At 38.5% G+C, this 24,751-nt stretch overlaps 1 protein-coding gene across 2 annotated transcripts; it reads right to left on the bottom strand.

Annotated features, from left to right (window-relative positions):
• Window positions 1-962: 962 nt before the first annotated feature.
• Window positions 963-12,043, bottom strand: Smp_014020.1 (cdc50-related; the record flags this gene model as incomplete). Of its 2 annotated transcripts, XM_018791579.1 has the most annotated exons (7): window positions 963-1,215; window positions 1,940-2,102; window positions 5,548-5,886; window positions 8,217-8,406; window positions 11,612-11,758; window positions 11,793-11,926; window positions 11,964-12,043. In XM_018791579.1, the coding sequence occupies 7 exons, from the start codon at window positions 12,007-12,009 to the stop codon at window positions 1,206-1,208; spliced, it is 1,029 nt and encodes a 342-aa protein (XP_018645288.1). In that variant the 3' UTR covers window positions 963-1,205. The 2 variants fall into 2 exon arrangements, with proteins under 2 accessions (XP_018645288.1, XP_018645287.1); XM_018791580.1 differs by lacking the exons at window positions 963-1,215; window positions 1,940-2,102 and having other exon boundaries at window positions 5,523-5,886; window positions 11,964-12,009.
• Window positions 12,044-24,751: the final 12,708 nt, after the last annotated feature.

Genomic DNA, 24,751 nt, shown 5'->3' with positions numbered 1-24,751 from the left:
CCTGATGTTTTTGAGAAGAGCAGTGAAAGCTTCACGATTAAACCTCCCAGCTAAGGAACCAAAGTCATCTACCTGAGCTATAAATCTTCTATACCATCTCACATTTTGTGTCGTTTCGCTCTGTATTGGCACAAAGGTTGTAGCGCTAGACATGAGTAGGTTGCAATTGTTTGATCGTAGGCATTTTTAAAGCATTACTAGCGAGCAATATTTATATTAGAGGTAAAAAAAACTGGGGAAACCAGTTGATAAGACAATAAATTCTTGTCGGCTGAGGTGGCTGAAACGTGTACGCCCAAACGTGCGACGCATACTAAGAAACATTTCTTCAAGAGGGAATTTGTAATGAGCCATAACTAACGAATGTAGATCGAAAGAATTTAGAGCATTCAGTGCTTAATTAGGAGTCAAAAAAACTTAAACAATGATACGCTAGACTAGATTACCACGGCGTGCAATGTTGACCAGTTGGGGATGGATGGAAGTTGGAGGCGGTCAAACCGAAACATAGCATCAGTCCATAAAGTGACTAACTTCTGGTCTGAGCCATGTTGGTAAATGCAGACCACTTGGTTGAGGTCTGCGCGACTATCGTAACCAGTGGTTGGAGAATCTGGGTGACATGGCTCAGAATCGATCACAATGGTGTAGGTGTATACACTATTTGTCTTCCTTTGAACTGTGAGATTAGAATTACTTTGTAACTTTCTTCGAACCAATTTTCCCCCTGTATCATATCCTTATACACAATCTTTTTTATATATTACTACCATTGAAGTAACTACTTCTATGAATTCGGCGCTCATCTCATTGTGCTAATGCGGTGTGGCAACTTGGAGCGATGCATATATGTGCGTGGTCTTACGTTGTAGATGACTGACTGCCTAAACTTAAGTTTAACAGAAGCCACAGATAAGATGTATGTCTACGGTATAGCAAATTATCCGACAAAAAAGCCGATTGAAACATATACAATAACAGTATATTATACCAAAAATCTGGGAAATATCACATTTAAAAGTAAAAACTCATATGTTTGTTTTTAAAGGAGTGAATATTACTAATTCATAAAGAAATAAAAGTTATAAATAAAAAATACTTCATAAAGGGTCCTTCAAAATATATCACTAAAAGGCACTTCACATCTTATGGAATGATTAACAAGTTTTCGTACGGAAAATTGTTTGATATTTACGAGCGCTAGGTTATCGATGCCTGTACAAAAAATAAGTAAACAGTAAAGAATGTTATTTAATTAGTGTTTATATTATTTGATTTAACAAGTATAACATTTGATGGTTTACTTTTAAAATGTTTTAATCTAATTATGTGCCGTGGCAATTTCTTTTCAAGCTGATATTACATGACTGTTTGGTTACTCATTTTATAATAACCCAACAAAATTCAAACCCAGTTAACTAGTGTTGTAGGTATTAAGGGAACCAGGCTTATTTGATTAAGAAAAAAACCTAAAACATTAATGAAACTACAGAATATTCAGGAATAATCTCCTCCCCTTTCTTTATATTTAACATGTTATGCTACCGAGCATTGCCTTAAGTATAGATTTAATGCAATCAAGCACCATTAGCATGTGTACTCATTTCCGTCCCAAATAAAGAAATTTCAGGTTGAATTATTCCCTGTTTTCATATTCAGTTGGTGAAAGAACTCGAAACTAATGATAATAGTGCAGATGTAAGTATTCCTTATTGCCCTTCAGTTTTAATGTTATTTAATATTTTTCATTCGCTTTCATCAAACTATATTTCTTAGATTTATTTTTCTGCTTTTAACTCGGATTGCCTGAGAAAAAAATAAACCGAGTAAAGATTGTTACGAAAAATAGTAAGACAACATTGACTACCCACTTCTTTTTAAGACTTAGCATCTTCGAAAGAGAAATAAGAAAAGCTTCCGCAAAAAAATATCAACTTACTTCATTGTATGAAAGTGAAGAATGAAAAATATGAGACCTAAAATAAGACCCACACTGCCCATAACAATATAGGATATTCCTAATGTTGGATTTCGGCCACCTAACCAACTCATAGTAGACAGTATAATTCGTTTAGTGCCACCAAATTGAGTGACGGGATAAGCTGGATATATATTAAAAACAAGCAGAAGTAAATCTGGGGAATAACATGAACTTGAATGCAATCTTTTGATAAATTTGTAAAACGCAAATATAAAAAATATATCTTCAGAATCAAATGATTTTACTTGCCAGAAATAAAATACTTGAAAATTTTGTAGTAAAGTTTAATGTTAACTGGTTGCTTATGGATATAAAAATAAATGAAACTATTGGAATGATCTGTACATAGTGCTGTAGAAGCTTACTTACGCCTGTTACTCCCAATGGAGCATAAGCCGATGACCAGCATTCTCCAACCCACTCTGTCCTGGGCCTTCCTTTCTAGTTCTATCCAGTTTTTGTTCATTCTTCTCATGTCTGTCTCCATTTCTCGGCGTACTTTGTTCTTTGGTCTTCCTCTTTTCCTTTGGCCTTCAGGATTCCATGTGAGGGTTTGCCTTGTGACGCAGTTGGGTGATTTCCTCAATGTGTGTCCTGTTCACTTCCAGCACTTCTTCCTGATTTCTTCCTCCGCTGAAATCTGGTTTGTTCTCTACCACATTAGGTTGTTGCTGATAGTGTCTGACCAACGGATCCGAAGTATATGCGTAGACAACTGTTAATAAACGCTTGTGTCCTCTGAATGATGGCGTGTGTGTGTGTGTGTGTGGTAGAAGAGCCAGATCATATGCGAAGTCTAAATCGTCCAGCTGCATCCTAGCTGTCCATTGTATCCTGTTCTTCTCCCCACATGTTGACGTCTTCATAATCCAGACGATCACCAGGAGAAAGAGAAAGGGTGAGAGTAAGAAACCTTGCATGACACCGGTCTTTGCCTCGAACGAGTCTGTCAACTGTCCTCCATGAACGATCTTGCATTTTAATCCATCATAGGAATTCCGTATAATATTGACTATCTTCTCAGGCACGCCGTAGTGTCGAAGAATCCTCCATAGTGTTGTCCTGTCCACGCTATCAAATGCTTTCTCGTAGTCAATGAAGTTGATGTAGAGTGATGAATCCCATTCAATTGATTGTTCCACGATGATCCGTAGAGTTGCGATTTGGTCTGCAAATGATCGATCCTTACGGAACCCAGCCTATTGGTCTCGAAGCTGGGAGTCTACGGAGTCCTTCATTCTGTTTAACAATACCCTGTAGAATTTAATTCCTCTCTATTTGACTCCAATAAATAATACCTCGTTAACTGAGTATTTAAAACGGGTCGAATCCCTTAGTAGTATTATGAATTTACTCGAGGATATTCAAAAGCCAGAACACCAGTTGTAAAGAAAGTATACTGTTAATAATTACTAAAATCCGCAAGCACGCATAAAAAAGAAATGAGTGTCAAGAAAATTCATATGATACTTAAGGGTGTTGATCGAATATAGATAAGTTATTGATTGCTTGTGTAAACAACCAATGGAAAGATGGATAACATTGATATACAGACATGCATCCAATCAGACTCTGATAATTTTACATAGTGAGTTAAATATCTAGATTACAACAAGTAGAAAAATAATAGAAAAAATTCATTGGGGTTACTATGGTGCCATGTGCCTGTATTGCCGAAGAAAAAGTCACAAATATTACTCTTAAAAAAGTGTTTCAGCTCATTTATCAATCAACCACATCTTGAGATGGTGTTATTATTAAGTCTTGGATCTACAAAAGTAAATGTTGTTATAACCCATGTTAGACAATAACCATAGCCTAATGAATTAAGTTCTTGCTTTAGCCACAGACCATCATCCTTGTTTGATATTAGTGGCCAGATCTATTCCAGAGTAATTTTTACTGTGAAGTATAATAATTATGACTTCACGGATTTAAGTCTGGGATGGACAAATGACACCAACAAGTTTATGATGAAACAATACAATGGATATATTAAAATCCCTAATATTTGACAGTTGAGAATAAACCAATTTTGATTCATCTGGTATTCCAGTAATTTTATGTATCTAAGATGATTGATAGGAAAAAAACCTAGTGAGAAGTTCCCCGCTTATCATGTTCGTCGCGTTTTGCGATACCATATACTTCCTACCCTGGTATTATGCTCATGTGCCCGCTAACTATATTTCCCAATTTACACAGACTTAGAGAGGGTAATAAGTCGAAAAGTTAAACGAAGGTATTTAAGTCGGCATCAGTAAATGAAGTCACTGACTGTTGATCTGGACCGTGTGAGTGGGTGTTTACTATCCTTTACGGAATATATGAATGATTATTGTGACGATTTCGTATATATGTTGGATGATGTTGCTCAGAATCCGTCGCAACGGTGCAGATTTATTCACTGTCCATTTCTAGATCCTGGATACAAAAGTTATATGTTTTATACTCTGAGTTCATCCTTCTTGAATCGTATTCGTTATGCCTAATTGCTTTTATCATAACTGATACTACTTATGACTTAGTACTCATCTTAGTGTGTTGATGTGGTGTGATAATTCGGACCAATTCATATATGAGTCAGATTTTGCGTTACCTACTGTCGACCGAATCTAAGATCTTGAATAGAAACAAGATCTTTTCCTAGTGCAATCCCAAGGCATCCGATGAACATCGGTCAGTAAACAGATACGTCTTAACCAATTACAATACCAAAGGAACGAAAGATGCCAATTCTATTGAGTTTTGAGGAATCCTTTAGTTCGACCTTTCCAGAGAGAAAAACATGACAAAACCTACACTACCCAATTAATTTATTTCCAACTACCAGATTAATACTACTGGTTTGTCCTCGCAAGTTTTTTTTTAAATAACTCGGAGAAACTACATAATCTCTCAGTCTATTAGGGCTTCTTTCTTTTACAACCATTTGTGCATTCCTTTAACGATCACATTTTTTAACTCATATACATTATTACTTGTTTTCAATTGTAGTTGACAAATTTTGTTTTCTACGCGTAGTCAAATTACTATCTTATAACTATAAATAAATTCATACGTTTAAAGCATAAATCCATAAGTATTACTTATGACAATTTCGTTGCCATGTGAGACGGTTTGCAGGTAAGAAGCTGTAAAATAAAACAAATTCATCTTCCATTTCAAGCTTATTTGTTCTAATTCAATGAAATTACTCTTGTTATGGATCCAAAGGTTTTGTTTTTACCATCCTCCATAAAAATGGGTTAGCAAAATGGCCAAAAACAACACAAAATTACAATAATTCAGAAAAGATAAGCAAGAGATAAAGAGAGTGACCTATAACCTCCTTATATGGGATTTGATATGACTCTACCGAGCTTTACTGTCGTATCTAAGATCCAGCTGCCATTTAGATAGTCAGCTTATCAACAAGGACCATAAAGTAAGACTATTACATTAGATGAATCAAGAAAAATTGTAGCCTTGAGCATATGAAACTAAATTTCTCTTGACTGAGAGGATTTAACTGACGAAAAACATATCAGTCACGTTGAGATAAGTAAAAGTAAATCAGTACTCACAGTACTCAATATTAACACTATAAATTCCAGCTGGCAGACCGTTTGAAAAAGCGTTGACATGAGTGATTAGACGATATAATTTACGAAATGTTGGTAGTGCTGAAACACGCATCCATACTAATAACTCTTCATCTTCGCTATATGCACCAGATGAGCGTTCAAGAGCTGACTTTTTCCAACTAAGTGGTTTTACTGTGTTTGCCCATGAATCAGCTGGTGGTTTACCAAATTTTTCTTCAACATCAGTACGCCAAGCGATTCCCTTATTGGTCATTGGAACTTGTAATGGTTTAGCAAGGGGTTCGGAGCTTTTTCCAAGATATGTTAGAGTAAACGAGTCTGAAATAAAGAACGATTTCATAAATGATCCTACTAAAATACATTAGCTATTTTGTGGACCAGTCAGTAGAATATCTGGTCACTAAACATAATCGATTTTCACTAACAATCAGAGATAGATTGTGTATGGACAATTACTTTGTTTATTAACCGGTTGCTTTGTTTTCTCATAATAGTTGGGTTTGTGAGCTTTGCAACAGCATGAAAAATGTACTGGTGATGTTCAATGAGATATTGAAGATTAAGATAAAAACCAACAATGAGCGAATTTACATCCTAATGAATCATGTCGTCTGGTTTTTAAATACTAAATTTTAGAATATTCATTGGCCTATCTAGATGGTCTACACGTCTCTATATTGCTAAAAATAATGGTCCATGACATTCGCTATTCTGCTTACGCTTAACTTCCTAACCAAATTTTACTCTATGCAACATGATATGCATGACACATAGCTTATTAGCATCATTCAGTGAGTGCTTAGAATCCTACAAAGGATTTTAATCTCCTTACCTGAACTCAGAATATATTGCCGAGAGGTCCCACTACACATGGATAAACCTATGCCGGTATACAAGGTCAAATTCTCCTAAACTGTGCATTTCTGGTATTTTTAAGGGGAATCATACCACTATAAAGTAAAAATAACTTGACTGTTGAGCACTATACTCGCTCTTTTGTTCGTTTGCCAACATTTTGCTGTAGTCTCATAAGTCAGCAGAATACTGAATCGACTACTTTGTCGAGGTTTCATTGACAACTAGTCCATCAATACGAATCCCACTTCCTAATTCTCCCAACCACATTATTTACTTATCTAAAACTAAGAGTCAATCCAGATGGTTTTTATAGTATTCTACATTTGGTAGGCCCAAACTGCAACGACCTCAAAACACTTGTTTCCAGCATCTTAGTAACCAAGCGAAATGTGGGTAACTTCAGATAAACGCACATGATTTCACAATTGATTGATCACTGGGTGGTGATCAATCTCATGCGTGTCAAGTCCTTAGTGCTGATCGAATGCTATCGACCAAGTTGCAATGTGGCCACCAGTCTAGGTGGCTCGACACTGCGTGCACTATATATATTAAGGTAACATGGTGGTTGGAGGTGGTCAACAGGAAACCCTGGACCCCGGTTTCGTGCTACTTGGCACTCGTCGCGGCCCGAATAGCTCAGTGGTAACGTCTCTGACTGTGAAACTGAGTGACACGGGATCGAATCCGCCAGGGAGCATCAGTTCCCTCAAGATTACAGGTACACCTTGCTGACGAGTGCCAAGTAGCACGAAACCCGGGTCCAGGGTTTCCTGTTGACCACCTCCAACCACCATGTTACCTTAGCACATGATTTCTTTAGCCAAAAGATATTATGTCTACAGAGAATAAAAAAGCAATCAGCTGTTTGATTTACATAGATCTTGTCACTTCCAAGTACCCTTTTTTCATTCCCTGGAACCCGCTGATGGTATTTTCTCAGGTATAATAATTCTCACGAATATCACATCTCCAGCAGGTACCTCTATCGATCAGGTCATATCAATTTGTGTGCACAATATACTTACGAGAAGGCGTTTTCTTATAACTGCCTATATCTTGGTGATAAGTTTTATAAGGTAGGTTTTTGGCAGCATATTATAAGTTATACCATTAAAATGGTGATTTTGAACGAACTTATGATATATTCGAGTCTGCAAAACTTTAAATAGTTTGTTGTCTATTAATTCCGTTTCATAGAAACCTTAAACTCTCTCAATTATGCAATTCATGAACCTCTTTTCAAGTTCGCAAAGACTGTGAGCCACAGTTTATAATATTCCCACGAACTTATACGGAACCGCTTATTGAAACAGCGCGAGATTGTTTTCATTTTATATTATCGAGTTACTAACTTCTTCGTCAGGTGCTTGGTGATGAGCCACACTTTTAGTGTGAGGGGTGATGATGTTACTCGATTGCTTAAACTAAAGTAGATGGAATAGAGTTCGGACTTGGGACTTAGTAGCCGAAAGTCAAACTCCTTAACTCCTGAGCCTTCACGCCATATACAAATGAAACGATGTATAAATAATATCATCGGTTAGTTGTGAGAGATAACTACAATTCGTAAGAAAACATACAATGAATAAGGAGAAAATGTGTCAGGTTTTTCGGGGTTTGGACATTATAGAACGGAAACACTATCGATGTTGGTGTTTTAGATGCCTAAGTAACTTACTACATACTGACAATCAGAAGAAACGGCAAATTTAAAAAATTTCTGTAAATTACTATTACATCAGATTTCGGAAATTTATCAGTGTGAAGGATAGTGGTATCAAAATTACCATTGAATAAGCTCATTGCAATAGCTCCACAGGGGGCGTAGACTTTTCCACTCGGATCAAATCGATACGGTTCACAACTTGCTTTTGGAGTTTCTACTGAACCATGTAACTGGTAATCATCCTTTGATATGACATAGCGGCGATGGTTTTGGAAGAAATTTGACAGGCCATAGTAAAAGTACACTTGACCCTCAGATAAAAAAAGATCACATACAACGTTATTTATTTACTTCATGATTAATGAATTTATATATAAGGTAAAAATAATTACTTTAGCAGGACTCAATAAATTTAATGAACTTAAAATGTCTGAAAAGATGTGTAGATTTGATTAACTCACATTTATTTAAACCATAAACCTGCTCTTTCTAGAGCATTTTGTCTATGACCCTATTAGATATTTGGTGATCGCAGATACTAGGGTTCTAGAAATCCTATTAACTAAGCTGACTCATTAGTAATTAATATGGAGAACCAATCAAAAGTAGCCTGATGAAGAGGTCAACCGATGGCAATCGGAAGTGACCCAAAGGACAAGTGCATTTCATTGGCTAAGAAATGGATCGATTTCCTAAGTATTAGAGTGGTGGCATATATGTGAATGATTATTAGTGCACTTTATTTGGTAGCACAATACACTTTCTCGCTCACTCTTGTGTTCTCGCTTAAGTTTTCAGTTGGGGGGTAGCGCCTAGCAAACCGCATCAGTATCAGATTTTAGACACCGCCCGACACAACAGTAAACATCAAGGAACAGGTAACTGGAAAAACGTCTATAAAATCTCCAAATAGCCTAAATGTGAACACTGGAGAGTTGAGGTGAGGTGAACAAAAAAACTCGTCCTTCCTGGGTTTCTGGAACAGAGCATACACCTATAACAAGTGGTTTTAGATTTGTCTACTGTAGCTTGTTGTTGGATGAGAAGTGATAATTGGGATGTCAGATGCGTTTAGCTAGTTAGCATCAGGATCACTTGGGGGAGTGTGGTGTTTGAATGAACCAATGATTCCTTTGTGATTGATGACTGCTTGGTTTTGAATTCCAAATACAATACGTTCGTTCGTGCTCATCTAGTACTTTTTGATTAAATTGCGCTATTTATGGGATTCCTAGTTTGTATAATAATTCAAATACTCCTAATTATCACAAGAAGTAGTCAAAGTTAGCGTGATAAAACATAACAGAGGGCTTTGTGATATATGAAACAAAAGACTACACAGAATGGAAACGATTTCTTCCAGAAATTTGAACATCACGAACACTCTCAACTGTCCATACAGTGGAAGTACAGGGTTTGTTCTGATGACTTACCAACTCGGAAATGTGACCGAAAAACTCAAGCGGCAATTAGTAATAATTAGTTTTACTTACAAATGATTCATGTCAGCACTAAATATTTTAACATCATACGTTACTGAATTGCGGTTGTTTACACATGTAATGCTGAACATATTGTTGTTATTTATAAACTACAGTATGAACTAGTTTCAACAACAGAAAACCGATTCAGATATAATAATTAACACGTCAGTGGCAAAAGAATAATCGAAGCAAATGTTTAAGTATGTAGTTATTAGATTGTTAAACATTCAAGGGACGAATAATACTAAATATAACAACCGAAGTAGTCCGAGTGAGTTCTTGTTATTCAAGTTACAGTTGATGGCTATTTGGTTATACTAGTAGGTCAAAACAATAAAACGGCAGAACTAAAAGTTAATGGCTCAAAAATTAATACATAGGAATGGGCAATCTAACCTTAAATTTCATCTGATCAAACTGAATAAGCACAACTTGAAAACAACTACAGGCCAAAAGAGGAGACGCTTGGCGACAAAATCATTTGACTTCAAATAACAAATCCCATCCCAGTTCATTGTTTGAACAGCTATAATAAATCACTAGCCCTCAGTGTAGCTCTAAGCTAAGCACATAAACCTGTGCTTGGTGAGTTGAGTTATTTTGAAAACAAGTTTAGGAGAACCAATAGATAAATTATATGTTAAAACAATCTAGTATAATCACAGGGTGTAGGTAAGCAAGAATTATAGTCCAATATAGTTAAGCGGTTTCTTCTTGTGGTGTAATAACACCAGTGCCCCCAAATGCCCTGGTACGGCTGGGAGTGGGGAGAGTCCGCCCGCCCTCTTGAAATGCTCTAACATGGCCACGGGTATATGGCCTCTGCCAGAGAAGTCCTACTTATTGCCTTTTTGTGGCGGGGTGTTGTTTACGAAAGTGAGAGGACGAAAAGCGAATGTCCGGAGCTTTAACCAGGTCGGTGGACACGGAAAGTCCACCTAGGAGAGTTGGAAAACCCTGATTCCAAACCAATGGTGCACATGGGCTCCAGTACCCTGAGGGAACAAATGGCGTATGAATCAATCATTGGTCACCGGCTACCATGGGACTGCATCTCCTAACGTTTCTCCACTGCCTTGTGGGCTAGACCTTTAGGTCGAAGTCTCCGGGTGTGGTCCCCTAAGAAAACCACATGTTTCAGTTTGGGCACCTGGGCAGTATCACAGCCCTCACACAAATCGAATGAGATTTGTGCTGCGCAAATGTATCTGGTGCTTCCTTGTACCAACATTTATGTGTTTAAATAAAATAAAAATAATAATAACACCAGTCACACCAAATGGCGGAAAATCAATAGTACCCGAAATCAATTAAGACATGCTTTACGGTTCACAATCACGTTAATGTAACCATACAACGTTAACGCTAGAGTCTTTTAAATTCTACAGCCATTTTTTATTGAAATTATTACAATATATTTAGTTCGTATTCCAAGTGTTATGACTACGAATAGTTGCGTAGTTCCTTTGTGGCTAACGATACGTACGGCAACCGGAGTATGATCCGATTAGTAGCATTGTAACGTAGGGGAACTGATTTATGTAAGCCAAATTTTGTTGGATGGATACATTAACCGTATGCGGTGAACTAAAAAAAGTAGCATACGTAGAATAAAATTCCCGTGCCAACTTTAGTAGACATGTTATACTTGTACTAGCAACACAAATTATCGACCCAACAATGATAGTGGCATTAGTTTCACCACCAAAATTAACGGAAAACCTTAATTAGCAAAAATGTAGAGGAAATCATTGGTGGAAGCAATAAGCCAACTAAAATTCTACTGTCGTTGCATGGGTGATAAACAAAATCATAGTGACGATGAATGGCAAGAACATTATTCCTAAATTTAAGTGATAATCAAGCTGATACGGTTGCATAAAATTGAAGTGACCATGCCAATTTGAAATGAACATTTTTGGGTCATATGGAACAGTAAGTAATACATGCAGAAAGCAAAACATTAAACATAACATTCCTACTGTGGAATTTATTTCGTATTTTAAACGACGCAAATTCATGAAATACTCACCTTGAATTCTTCCTTAAGTTCAAATTCGACTTTGCATGAACATATATTATATGTTCTATAGAACTCAGGAAGTCTGACCAACTCAGAACATCGTGTATGGCGTACGGTATCTTCGCAGTGAGTATACTCCACAACAACTTCTGAGACCTTACCAAAGTAATGAAACGATGTAAAAACTTACGCTATTAGAGAAAGTAAGTAAAACTATACCCACTGGTATAGATAATAACCCAATAGTGAGAAATATTGGAAACGCATTTCTAGCAGTTAGAATCGGTCTCCATGACTTGAGACGTTGCTGGTGAAAAGGTGTGTCTGAAGCAGAATAACAACTGATAGCTCACGAGAATACCTTTTGGTTTGTTTAATTTCTTTGGCTTTGTCTCAGCTGATTCCATGATACAACTAACTGCAGGCACGTAACTCACACATACGAAATAGCGCTCTTGGAAATTTCAAACCTCAGTCCTTAGTCTTTGGTAATAAGGATAATGGTCTGTTGGACATGTGTTAATCATGACATTTTGCTTTCCAGTTAAAGTTCAGATTCTCCTTTAAACGTTTACTGATGTGGCTGACACCACTTGTTCATGTAAGGCGTTCTAGTCATTGACCACTCAATGAGAAAAGCGGAACCTCACTTTATGTCTATTAGATCGCTGTTTCTGAACCTTCTTTCTATAAACCCAAAGATTATAATTGTCAGAGGGTCAAAAAGATAGGACATATTAACACTCATATCGTAATTAAAGATACGAGATGCCAATATAAGGTCACCTCGTGTTCTACGATACGCAAAGGGGAAAAGTTTTAGGCGTTTTAAGCACTCACTGTAAGGGAGTTTAGAAGAACCCTTCACTAGTTTTGTTCCTACAGGTTGAACACGCTCAAGTGAGTTATTATCCTTAATCAGAAATGTGCCAGCTGCTTGGATATAGTACTCTAAGTGCGGTCTTACATAGGTGGTATATAAAGTTCAGAGCATCTGGTCAAGGCATCTGAATATTAGGAGAAGTGACCATAGCTCACGAAACACTTAGGCAGCCGCTGTGTTGCAATGTGCATTTGTTTTCAAGTCGTGACTTATTATTACTCCTAAGTCGTTATGTTCCTGCACACATGGAAGAGATATACCATAAATAGTATACTAGTAACTATTACTGTGTCCGATGTGCATGAGCACACTCATTTTAGAATTGACCGCTAAGACCCAACATCGAGCCCATCTAACTAATTCGTCTAGGTCAATTTGAAGATCAAAATGATCAATCTCACTTCTGATTGCTTTCCAGGTTTTGACATCATCCGAAAACAATGATGTTGACAACTTAAGCAACAGCGGCAATTCATCAACGTGACGAAGGGAAAGTAGGGGACCTAAGATGGTGTGTTGGGGTACACCACTTTAAGCCGGCTTCCATTCGGGTAGCGTCCCACTAACTCTTACTCTCTGTGTGCCGTCACATAAGAAGTTTGCTGTCCATTCCTGTACAGCACCTATTATTCCGGAGCCCGAGAGTTTTCACATAAGACTCAAGTGTGAAACCTTGTCACATGCTTTGCTAAAGTCTATGGATATCACATCCACAGACAGTCCGTTATCTAGGACTGCTGTCCAATCCTCTCTCGCAATAAGTTGTTCAAGCGTGAATGCTTGTTTCGAAACCTATGTTGCTCGGCAGTCAACAGATTGTACGATCCCATATGACCTAGTAACTTAACCAGAATTATCATTTCAACATTGGTTTGCAGATATGATGTTTCTTCAGCAAAGTTAATAAATAGATTACACCAGTGAAAACAAAAGGCAGTACATTGGTGCAGATATCCCAGAGAGTTCGTATTGCACTACGAGTGCAGTTTTTATGATGTTTCAAAGATGGCACCGCGTCCACATTGTGACCATGAGAAACAAATGGTCAGACCAAACTCAGCAATATTATATTAGCATTCTTGTGATGCTCAGTATATATGCTATACAACTGTTTTAGGAGTTTGTGTTAGTTTTAAAATACATTTAAGAAACTCTCGGTATGGGCTGTTACCTTGAAAAATGCGTACGTTAGGTTTGTTTCAGCGGTGTTTCGAGATCGTGACACTGAAAAAGAGGAAACTATGAAGCAGAAAGGCACATGGATATAAACCTTAAGTCATTCTTAGTAGTTTGTAACGGAATAGACAGAGTTAGTAGATAAATTGCATCAAAAGAAAGTGAAGTGCTAAGAAACGGTAACTGGTGTGTCTTTCGTTATCTATTTTTAATTCTAATTTTTTTCATCTAATGCCAACCACTAGGTCACAATGTAAAAGTCTGAGTCGGCTTGTAGTGGGATTACTTATTACAATAACGAATTCAACAAAAAATTGAAAACATGAGTCTGAGTAGTGAGCTTAGGAGAACAACCTCAGTATCACTGACTGATTGCCTTGCACTCAATCATAAAAATCCCAGGAAAAAATGTTCCGCCCCACAAACATAGGCGGATTAAAATCATCGCCCTCACTTTCATCGTATGCTGGTCAGTAAATCCACTTTTCATCCTTTTGTTATATTGGGCTCATTAAGGCTTATATTTAGATAAAATATTATATCTCACACGTTGCTCCTTGCTTCTCATGCTGTTGGAAAACACCGTTTCCATGACTACCATCTTATGAGCTTGTCAGGCGGTCACAAATTATGAACTGTGGGTAAGTTATGGATGCAATGCCTTAGAAGACTATATTATAGTTTATGGGTTTCTAAATAAAGTGTAAGCGCATTGAAGGATATAATAGGGATAGATGTTTACAGAATTATTCGAAGTGTGGAAATATAAAGGTCATAAATTAGGCAATGAGTAATGAGATGAAATTAACGGTAAGTCAGCAAATTACACGTGAAAGTAGTACAATGATGACAAATAGACAAGAAAGAAATCACAAAACATTGGCGCCGGCGATATTTTTTGCTATCCTAACCGATTGATGAGTTACAGGCTCCATAAATACAGGGCTACCTGTAGTAGACAGGAGATTGGGGGTTTCCTCTTGGCAACTCTTTAGCATAATGGTGAGTGTCCCTTTTATATGGTCTAGACGTATAGATGGCTTCTGATATCTGGGCAGGGCGCAGATGTGTTCGAACTTACTAGATCAGTGCAAGAGAAGGATTCATCAAGAAGTTTTACGAGCGTATTTAATCCATCTGCCATGTGCTTTCGTCTTTCTCTCAATGGCCTCACTAGAGAGGTGGTCACGATCTGCTATGTCCTAATGGTTTGCTTCACACGTCAGAGGGATGGGATTAGTACTTATTGTATTACCGCTCTGAGTAAAATATACATTTTTTGTGGGGCTGTGACTACGAAACCCTACTGATATATTTCTGGTTTTGCTGCATTCTTCCACGTCTCCTGATGCTGTGCGATATGATTGACAACCCTTGCACGTCCATCTCTGGTAAGAAGTTCCATCATGACGAATAGTTAAACTTACTGGATACATATTATTTCCGATTGTCTCTCGAATGTCAACGAACTTATTGTTGTCAACAAAAGTTAAAAGCTGATAGACCATCGGACAACATGACTGTGTCCCTTTCTTACGAAAGCGTTTGTACTCACACTGTATTGTGCGCCTCTAATCTACGCTTGATGAAGATTTGTCTGGTAAATTATACACTATGAGCTTTTGGAATGGCATTAATGGCCCCATCACCTTTGAAGCAATATGGTCTGTCATCAGTTCATCCGTTTTGATACGAATTATATCAAGGTTACAATGACCACACACAATTCTAGGAGTCGGGAGTTCATGGTCACAACCTCGTCTATCTGTGTAGGGGACAAAGTATGCTTATATTCCTACTTTTCAATCTGTATTGAGTCTGGAACTTTATGTTCTATAACGAATATCTAAACTAGGTACTAAAGGAAGAAAAACGAACTCAGTACCGAAAATATGATGTAAGAAAGTGTTCAACGTATATTAGAGTAATGATCGACAACTTTGACTTGTCAGAACTTACTTTACTTTTTACTTACACCTGTTACCCCTCGTCTAGGAGAATAGGCCGCTCACCAGCATTCTCCATCCAACTCTGTCCTGAGCCTTCCTTTCCAGTTCTTTCCAGTTAACATTTATCCTTTTCATATCTACCTCTATTTCCCGGCGTAACGTGTTCTTTGGCCTTCCTCTTTTCCGCTTCCCTTCTGGATTCCAAGTTAGGGATTGCCTTGTAATGCTCACTGGTGATTTCCTCAATGTATATCCTATCCACTTCCAAAGTCTTTTCCTAATTTCCTCTTCATCTGGAAGCTGGTTTGTCCTCTCCCATAAAACGCTGTTGCTGATAGTATCCGGCCAATGACAACTGTTTATAAATACTTGTGCCTTCTTGATGATGGATGTAGTAGTTCTCCACGTTTCAGCTCCGTACAGTAAGGCTGTCTTGATGTTCGTATTGAAGATTCTCACTTCGAAGTGAGTTGACAGTTGTTTTGAGTCTCATATGTTCTTCAATTGTAGGAATGCTGTCCTTGCTCGCCTTTACATCTGCAATACTTTTGTACTAAAACTTCCGTTTTATTTTAGATTGATCTTATATTAACACTACACTTAATTCATACTAAAATTAAATAGTGACAAGTTTATGATATTCATAAATGTTCATTGTCACAATCCTAATCCAAACAAACGGAAAGAGGTAGAAAATTGCAAACAAATGATAACAAAATTCAAATAATAAAAATAAAATTTACAAATAATAATAATGTCATTTGTTAAGTTATGTCCGGCCATGGAAGGGATTGGGGGGGTTACGAATTTCTTCTGTGCACATCATTTGGGATGGAATGTACGAATTCCTATGGCTTCTGCTACATGAAAGAGACGGGAACGAAATGATGGGAGGTATACGATAGATCACTTGAAATGATTTCAATTTATCTACAATATGACCGCTATCAATTAGATGTGCCAAGATAGAACTGAGTATTGTTTTTATTTGGCCCTTCCCAAATCATGCTGGTAGATGTTCACTCATTCGCTGGTTAAGTTGCCTAGTAGTACGCCCGATATAGCTATCTCCATAGGAGCAGCCGAACTCATAAATGCACATAGAGGAGGTCAACTCAGGTAACTTTGATTGTGATTATTGACTCAAATAGCCTTGAATGGTCTAATATTTTCGTATAAATACTTATGTATATTGGAGTAAAGCCTGATGACGATCTAATTGAAGACAATTGTTCGCTTACATGTGTTGTTCTAAAACCCAAAGAAGCATAATTAAATCGCGTAATATGTACACATTTTTGATGTCGCGAAAGGGTGAAATTATATGAAAAGATTTACTAGAAAAACCAAAAGTTGAGGGATTTATCCTCAAATTGCAGAAACGGATCACCAAGTGTCGCTTCAGCGATCAGCTTTATGTCCGTCCTCATGGTCGATTAACTAAAGGAATTAATATGGCAAATCTAGAAAGAGGTCTTATGTAGATGCCGAAGTGTTTGCTTCAAGATTTTAGAACTGCGTGTAAGAATTGTGAGGCAGTGCACTAAACTGACTTCCAGGACATCAAGCGTTCTACTACATTATTTAATCATTACAATCCAATGCGTACTCAAGGTCACGCAGATAATAATTCATTGGGGGATTGCAAAGCAGGTCACAAAAATGAGCAAACTTTTGAAAGATCTTTGTCCTGTGATAAGTTTCATTCATGTAAATAATGTGTCTTCCGCCATTTTAAATGCTTTAAATGTGGTGAAATGGGACACATCCAGTAAGTTTGTAAAACTACTGTTCATTTTGCAGCAAGTAATACCAAACTTTGAAATCCTGACCCTATCGATTTGGATGATTCTAATAGTCATATACTATCCTTATTTACAACTTCCAGTGATTCACTTTATACTCGAAAACGATCATATTCATACAGTGGTGCTTTTCACAATCTTATTTTTGACAACGGCAGTATCATGTCCATTATTTCGGTCGGAAAGTTGAAGTCATTAAATTCAAATGTTATGATCGAGCCCATCAAAGCTTGTATTTTGAGTCTTACTAGTCGTACACCTCGTATTCTTGGGTGTTGTAATTTGCTGATTAGTGACGACAAATTTTCAATCCTAAATAGTGAATTCCTCATCACTGATTGTAGACCATCTATCCTGGGTTCGGTAAATTTATGGATGCCCTAAGGACAACTTCTCTTATCGACCACTGAAGACGGATCTAATGAAGTACTTGATAACTTGTTAACTACGGACGTATGATGAATCACTCACAACTCCAAAACCGGAGTTTCGCAATTGATAGATCCTAATGGCCCAACCAACAACTATGGTGACCCCACTGACCTTCTGGTAGAACAGTATTTTCAAACATTTCAGCCTTTTCTTACTAACCACATTAACTAGAGCTTCACCTGTAACTCAACAAGTTTCTCTGAAGCGAACCTGAAAGCTGACATGGTGTGTCAGAAACGATAGTATTTAAACAAGGACACGCTCCCTAGCTCTGATATAGTTCATTCCGCGGTACTGAGGGAAGGAGCTTCAATCTTGGCGAAACCTGTTTGCGTGATGTTCTCATAATCGCTAAGAAGATGAATGGTACCAGAAAATCGGAAGTTGGCTCACGTCACACCTATTTTAAAAGAAGGCTGAAGCAGTGAAGTTTCAAGCAACCGGTCGGTAGCATACCTCCCAATATGCTCAGAAATTATGGAGTCTCCGGTATAAGTTGGTCTACGTGAGCAATTACCATTCATAAGCTTCCTTTCACCCCAATAACACGGGTCCAGAAAAAGTCACACTTGTATAACCAGCCTGCTGGTAGTGTCGGACAAATGGACAACCATCCTTGGTCGTCAGTGGAAGGTTGATGTCACATACTTCGACTTCTCAAAAGCTTTCGATAGGATCAACAAAATATGTCTCATCAATAATCTCAAACGGTTAGGTGTCAAGTCACTGTCAGTTTATTGGCTCACTTCATACCTAAATAATCGACTTATGAGAGTAAATGTTAGCTTAGCTTTTTCTCAGACTACAGGATGTACTAGTGGGGTCCCCCAGGGTTCAATACTACGACCTCTTCTTTTTTAATTTATACAAATGACATTCTTTAGCAAGTATCGTCTGAATTATTCCTTTACGCTGATGATGTGAAACTCCAGTGAAAAATTTGCAACCAGGATACTAAGCTGGAACTTCAGGGGGATCTGACTCGACTTCAGAGTTGGGCAGATAAAAATGGACTTTAATGCTTCTATGTATGAAGCAGTCCATCTATTACATATCGCAGACTATGCATACAATACAAATAACCCACATCTAGAGGTATACCAAGTTGAAAAAGGTCCAGAAATGATGGTACCCTACAATCTGAAGTCTTACGCTGACTGTGGTAAGAATACGCTTCAAGAAAATTTTGCACTGGTAACGTTGAAGCTCATTTTCGGCCAGTTCGACAGCAGGATATCCCACTTGATCATAAACAGTTTTGTTCGGCTCCATTTAAGGCAAGGAAATAGGATACTGCGAAAGAATGAGAATACATTGGAATATATCTAAAGGCGAGTCACGAAATCAGTTCAAGGATTCAAATTAAAGCCATATAAAGAGTCTCTCAAATCACTGAGCCTTTGACCGTTAGAGTATAGACGTCTCGGAGGTGAACGTCTGATGATCCATAGAAGCTTAAACACTTCTAAGCATCCCCTTAAGAACCAGCACAAGCTCAGTTCCAACACAAACTATAGGGGGAACACCCAGAAATCGGAGATAACATAGCGAAACGGACTATTGGTGAACCTTTTACTGTTTACAGGCAGTTAAGTTCTAAAGTTCGCTGCTGAGTGAGGTAGCTCAAACAGCTTCTCAGAAGTTCTCTAAAGGGAAACGTAACATATTTTTGAGGACTAAGGGAAGTATCTCACGATTACTTATCAATACTTTTTTCTCTTTTATCATCAATTATGCCTATGCTGCTAACTGCAGACATCAGTGACCCACTGATAGTAGGCACGGAAGCCCGTTAGGGGAAAGCTCCTTCTATTCCTTCTATAGCCATTCGAATTCTTCGGTTCTTGGGTTCCTTGGTCCGATCAGTAACGACGGTGATGTCGCTAACCTTTTGGCTGAACAATACTCTAGGACATTTCGACCGACACTGACGAAAGCTTCATCTGCAACTGCACAGGACCTTCCGAAGTGAACCTGACCGCTGACCTGATGTTCCGTAAACTGCAGCACCTCAGAAAAGACACTACTCCTGGTCCGCATATGGTTCATTGTGCAATACTAAAAGAAGCAGCTGCAATCCTGGCAACACCGGTTAGCGTGTTCTCATGCTCGCTAAGTCGAGATAAAGTACTGGAAATTTGGAAGCTGGCTCACACTACACCAATTTCCAAAGAGGGTCGACGCAGCTAACTTTCAAGCTACCGACCGATGGCACTTCTCTCTATAACTTCAAAGATTATAGATTCCTTGATATGTGACGGTCTACACGACTGTTTATTATCCTCAAACTTCTTTTTACCCCAACTGCATGGTTTCAGGAAGGGCCACTCTTGTATAACCAACCTGCTGACTGAGGTGGGCAGATGGACAATCATCCTTGATCGCTAGGGGAAGGTTGACATAATTTACCTTGATTTCTCAAAAGCTTTTGGAAGGGTCAACCATATATGATATATCAATAAGCTCAAACGATTGGATATCAAACCACCTTCAATTGACTGGCTCACTTCACATCTAAAAAATCGACATTTTAAGGTCAGGGTTAACTTTATTTTCTCTCGGGCTATGGAATGTCCTAGTGGGGTCCCCCAGGGCTCAATACTAGGACCTCTTCTCTTCTTGATCTATATAAAAGATTTTCCGCAACAAGTATCGTCTGACCCAGTGCTTTTTGCTGATGATGTGAAACTTTGAAGAGAGATTCGCAACCAAGAGGATATACTGGCACTTCAAGAGGACCTAACTCGACTTCAAAGTTAGACAGACGACAACGGACTTACCTTCAACACTTCAAAGTGTAAAGTAGTCCATCTGCGACATGTTACAGACTACAGTTACAACTTAGGAAACTCCTCTCTAGAAGTATCTCAAGACGAAAAAGATTTAGGAGTGTTAGTACCCTACGACTTGAAGTCGTATGCTGACTGTGACAAAAACGCCTTTCAAGCAAACCGTGCACTGGTAACATTGAAGCGAATTTTCGGCCATTTTGACAAAAGAACTTCCCACACAATCTCCAACGGTTTTATTCGTCCCTATTTAGAGCACGGAAACATAGTATCCTTCTCCGTAAAAGAAGGAAAATGTGGGACAGATTTAGGTTACTGGGGACTGACGAGGCAAAATCTCAGTATCAAAAGGCTCGAAATACCTGTGCCTCAACCCTCCGTAAGGCCAGAAAGCTGTACGAAGAGAAAATCGTTAGGGAATCCATAGAATGCCCTAAACGCTTGTATTCGTATATAAACCAAAGGACAAAAAGAAGAAGAAATGTTCCTTCACTATGGGGAGACAGTACTGCCACATCACTAGTGGAGGACGACTTTGGCAAGGCTCAAGTATTCTCTAAATACTTTAGCGATGTATACACCATAGAGACACCCTTCTCACCAGTCCATGAAAATCCCCCCACACAAGCACTGGACAGCGTAACCATTAAAGAACTCGATGTCTTTGGTCTGCTAGTTAAGCTTGACATAGGTAAATCCACTGGACCCGATGAACTGCATCCTAGGTTACTAAAGGAATTAACTAACTTTGTTGCGAACCCTTTAAGTGTATGTTTTAATCTATCCGTAACCCAGGGTCGTCTACCAAAAGACTGGAAGAACGCCATAGTAAGTCCAGTCTTCAAAACAGGTACAAGACATAAGCCTGAGAATTACCGACCAATTAGCCTAACTAGTGTGGTTGTTAAAATCTTAGAAAAGATTATTCGGAAGGAGCTGTTAAAGTATCTCGATGAAAACCGGCTCCTCTCCGAAAAGCAGCATGGTTTTAGAACAGGTTACTCTTGTCTCACAAACTTATTAGTCGCTCGTGAAAGCTGGTGCGCTCTTAAGGACCAAAAATTACCTATAGACGTAGCTTACATCGATTTCAGCAAAGCTTTCGACAAAGTTCCGCATAACCGGCTATTATATAAGCTAAGGAATGTCGGGATTGGAGGCAATCTATTGATGTGGATAAAAGACTTCCTGGTTGGGCGTCAACAAAGAGTAAGGGTGAACTCCAAGTTGTCTAGCTGGGAAACTGTGCTTAGTGGAGTCCTCCAGGGTACAGTTTTGGGGCCAGTGTTATTCCTCCTGTACGTAAATGATCTCCCTCGTCTACTATCGTCATCGGTCTTACTCTATGCTGATGATGTCAAGATATGGAGAGCGATACAAAGCAAGGGCGATAGCTTAGAACTCCAAAATGACCTGGAGAGATTATCTGAATGGTCCCAAACCTGGCAATTGCCGATAAACACTTCCAAGTGTATTGTGATGCATATTGGCCACCAGGGTACAGATACATACACGATGAATAACACTGAGTTACCTATTGTTCAGGCACACAATGACTTAGGCGTCATCGTTAGTCAAGACTTAAAGACTACTGCACACTGCCGTGCAATAGCCGCCAAAGGTTTTAGGACTTTATGGTCCATACGCAGGGCTTTTAGGCATCTTGACGCTAAAACGTTTCTGACTTTGTATACAGTGTTCGTACGCCCTAAACTTGAGTACTGCATACAAGCAGCTAGCCCCTGCCTAAAAAAAGACAGTGAACTCTTGGAAAGGGTTCAGAGAACAGCAACTAGGCTGATTCCCGGAATAGCGAAGCTCCCGTATGGTACTAGACTGACCAAGCTAAACCTATTCCCGCTGTCATATAGAAGAATCAGAGGCGACTTGATTACAGTTTTCAAATTGCTTAATGACAAATTTGCACCTGATATGCCCTCATTTTTCTTGTCTTCCAAAACAGAAAATCTACGGGGACACTCCAAAAAAGTTCACAAGCCCCGAAAGAATTACTTGTCAGCTGACTACCGACTTTCCCATCGAATAATCAACGAGTGAAATTCATTACCTCAGCACGTGGTTGAGGCTCCATCCGTCGACTCCTTCAAAAGAAAGTTGGATCAGCTGAGAGACCATCATCGCCAGGACTAACACAGGCCATCAAGCCTCCTGTCCTTTCCAAACTGAAACTGAAACTGAAACTATTTCTTAAGGATTAAGGATTACATCTTGTTATGATTTGCCAATTTCTTTTTTCCCTCTATCATCGTTAATATACCTGTGTCCCTACCTGGAAGAATCGGTGATCCTCTGTTACCAGACACGGAAGCCCGTCAAGCGAAAGCTTTTTCTATTCTGTCCACAACCATTTGACCCATTTGACCCATTTCACACTCTGGCCCGCGGTGTGCGATAATTGCGTTACTAAGGCCTAAAGCCTTTGGTGTAAGTGATGTATTTTTGCTGTGAAAATTGCATGAAGAGTGTCAATGAGCGTTTTAAGAATGGTAAAGTGTGTGTTCGATATTTTTTGGTATAAAGATTCATTTTCTGATGTTTTTCTGTCATTTAATTTATTACGTCAGTAATAGTGGTACTTTACTTAGTGTAAATAATTATTTCGACAGTGTAACAACGCGTCTTTCCATCACAAATATTTTTTGAGGCATTTTACTCAGTATTTCAAAAACTGGAAGTAATCCGTCATTGCTTTTACTTAGGACTTATCATTTGGTAGGACATTCCCATAAGGACATCGTATAGTACATTTCTGGAGTTTCGTTTCGAATCACGAACAAACAAAATCCTCCGCCCAGAATTGCATATATGGTGCTCTCTACAGTGTGAGTTCGCCGACTAACGTGTTTAAACCAAACATTCCCCATCTCGTTAAGTGGAGTAACCTTACTACCACTATTACAACATAGCACAACCAACTTTGGATTTATACTATCCACAAAGTATCCCCTAACATTGAATTCTTAGAAGACAGAGGTTCCTTTATAAGTACTAAGTTTTCCTTAATCTTCTCCCTACATCTCTCGGCACACCAGTCTAGCCGATTTCAAGTTTTCAAAAACGAATGTTTAGTGTTAAAAAAATGTCTTATGCTCTGGCTCGCTGAATAATTTCGTATTAAATAATCTCTGGAATTTTGTGCTGGAAATAGCTCCCGGGGCTATCAAAGTACAATTAAGACATCAATCATCAGGTCTCAAAACAGGATTTCATCAATATTTGCAAAGTAGTTCTTTGCTAAACCAACAGGGACGGTATCTTAGTCAACATAAATGTGTATTTTGTGACACAAGCTAACTACATGGGTTGTTGTCTAGTCTGCCAGTCAACATGACTTTGTTAGATTTAGTCTTGTGAGTAATCACTCCGTAAGATCGCGTCATTTCAGATTTACAGTCAATCAACATTCTGTTAATTGCTTTAACCATCGATTTTTGGTTAAACTAATCAAAATCACGTTCACACTACGAATTTTTACCTTGAGATAATGTTCTTCGTTCACAGTTTTATAGGTGTGGATAAATATAGGTGTTCATATACTTGTTCCCACGGTTATAAACGAAGTGTTGTATTATTCACCCTCAGATTTACCATGGATACCACCGTAAATACTCGTACAAAACGTCAGTCAGTTAGTCAGCTACAACGTGAAACCGGGCACACATATGCATCGGTCCAAGATTGTAACAAGTGTGTAGCAATAAATATCTATAATTGCAAGAAAGTTGTCAGTTCTGTTTTTACGGACGACATTTATTTACTTATTTGAACACATAAATATTGGTACAAGGAAGCACCAGATATATATGCGCCACACAAATCTCATTTGATTTGCGTGAGGGCTGTGGTACTGCCCGGCTGCCCAAACCGAAGCAGGTGGTTTTCTTAGGGGGTCACACCCCGAGCCTTTGACTTGAAGATCTGATCCACAAGGCAGTGGGGCATCGTGAGGAGATGCAGTTCCATAGTAGCCGGTGACCAACGATTGGTTCATACGCCATTTGTTCCCTCAGGATACCGGAGTCCATGTGCACCATTGGTTTGGAATCAGGGTTTTCCAACTCCCCTAGGTGGACTTTCTGTGTCCACCAACCCGG

Source organism: Schistosoma mansoni (genome assembly GCF_000237925.1).
Source record: "Schistosoma mansoni, WGS project CABG00000000 data, chromosome 2 unplaced supercontig 0120, strain Puerto Rico, whole genome shotgun sequence".
Classification (NCBI taxonomy): Eukaryota; Metazoa; Platyhelminthes; class Trematoda; order Strigeidida; family Schistosomatidae; genus Schistosoma; species Schistosoma mansoni.
Note: the sequence above shows the minus strand (reverse complement) of the source record. Positions and strands in the feature narration are given on the sequence as shown.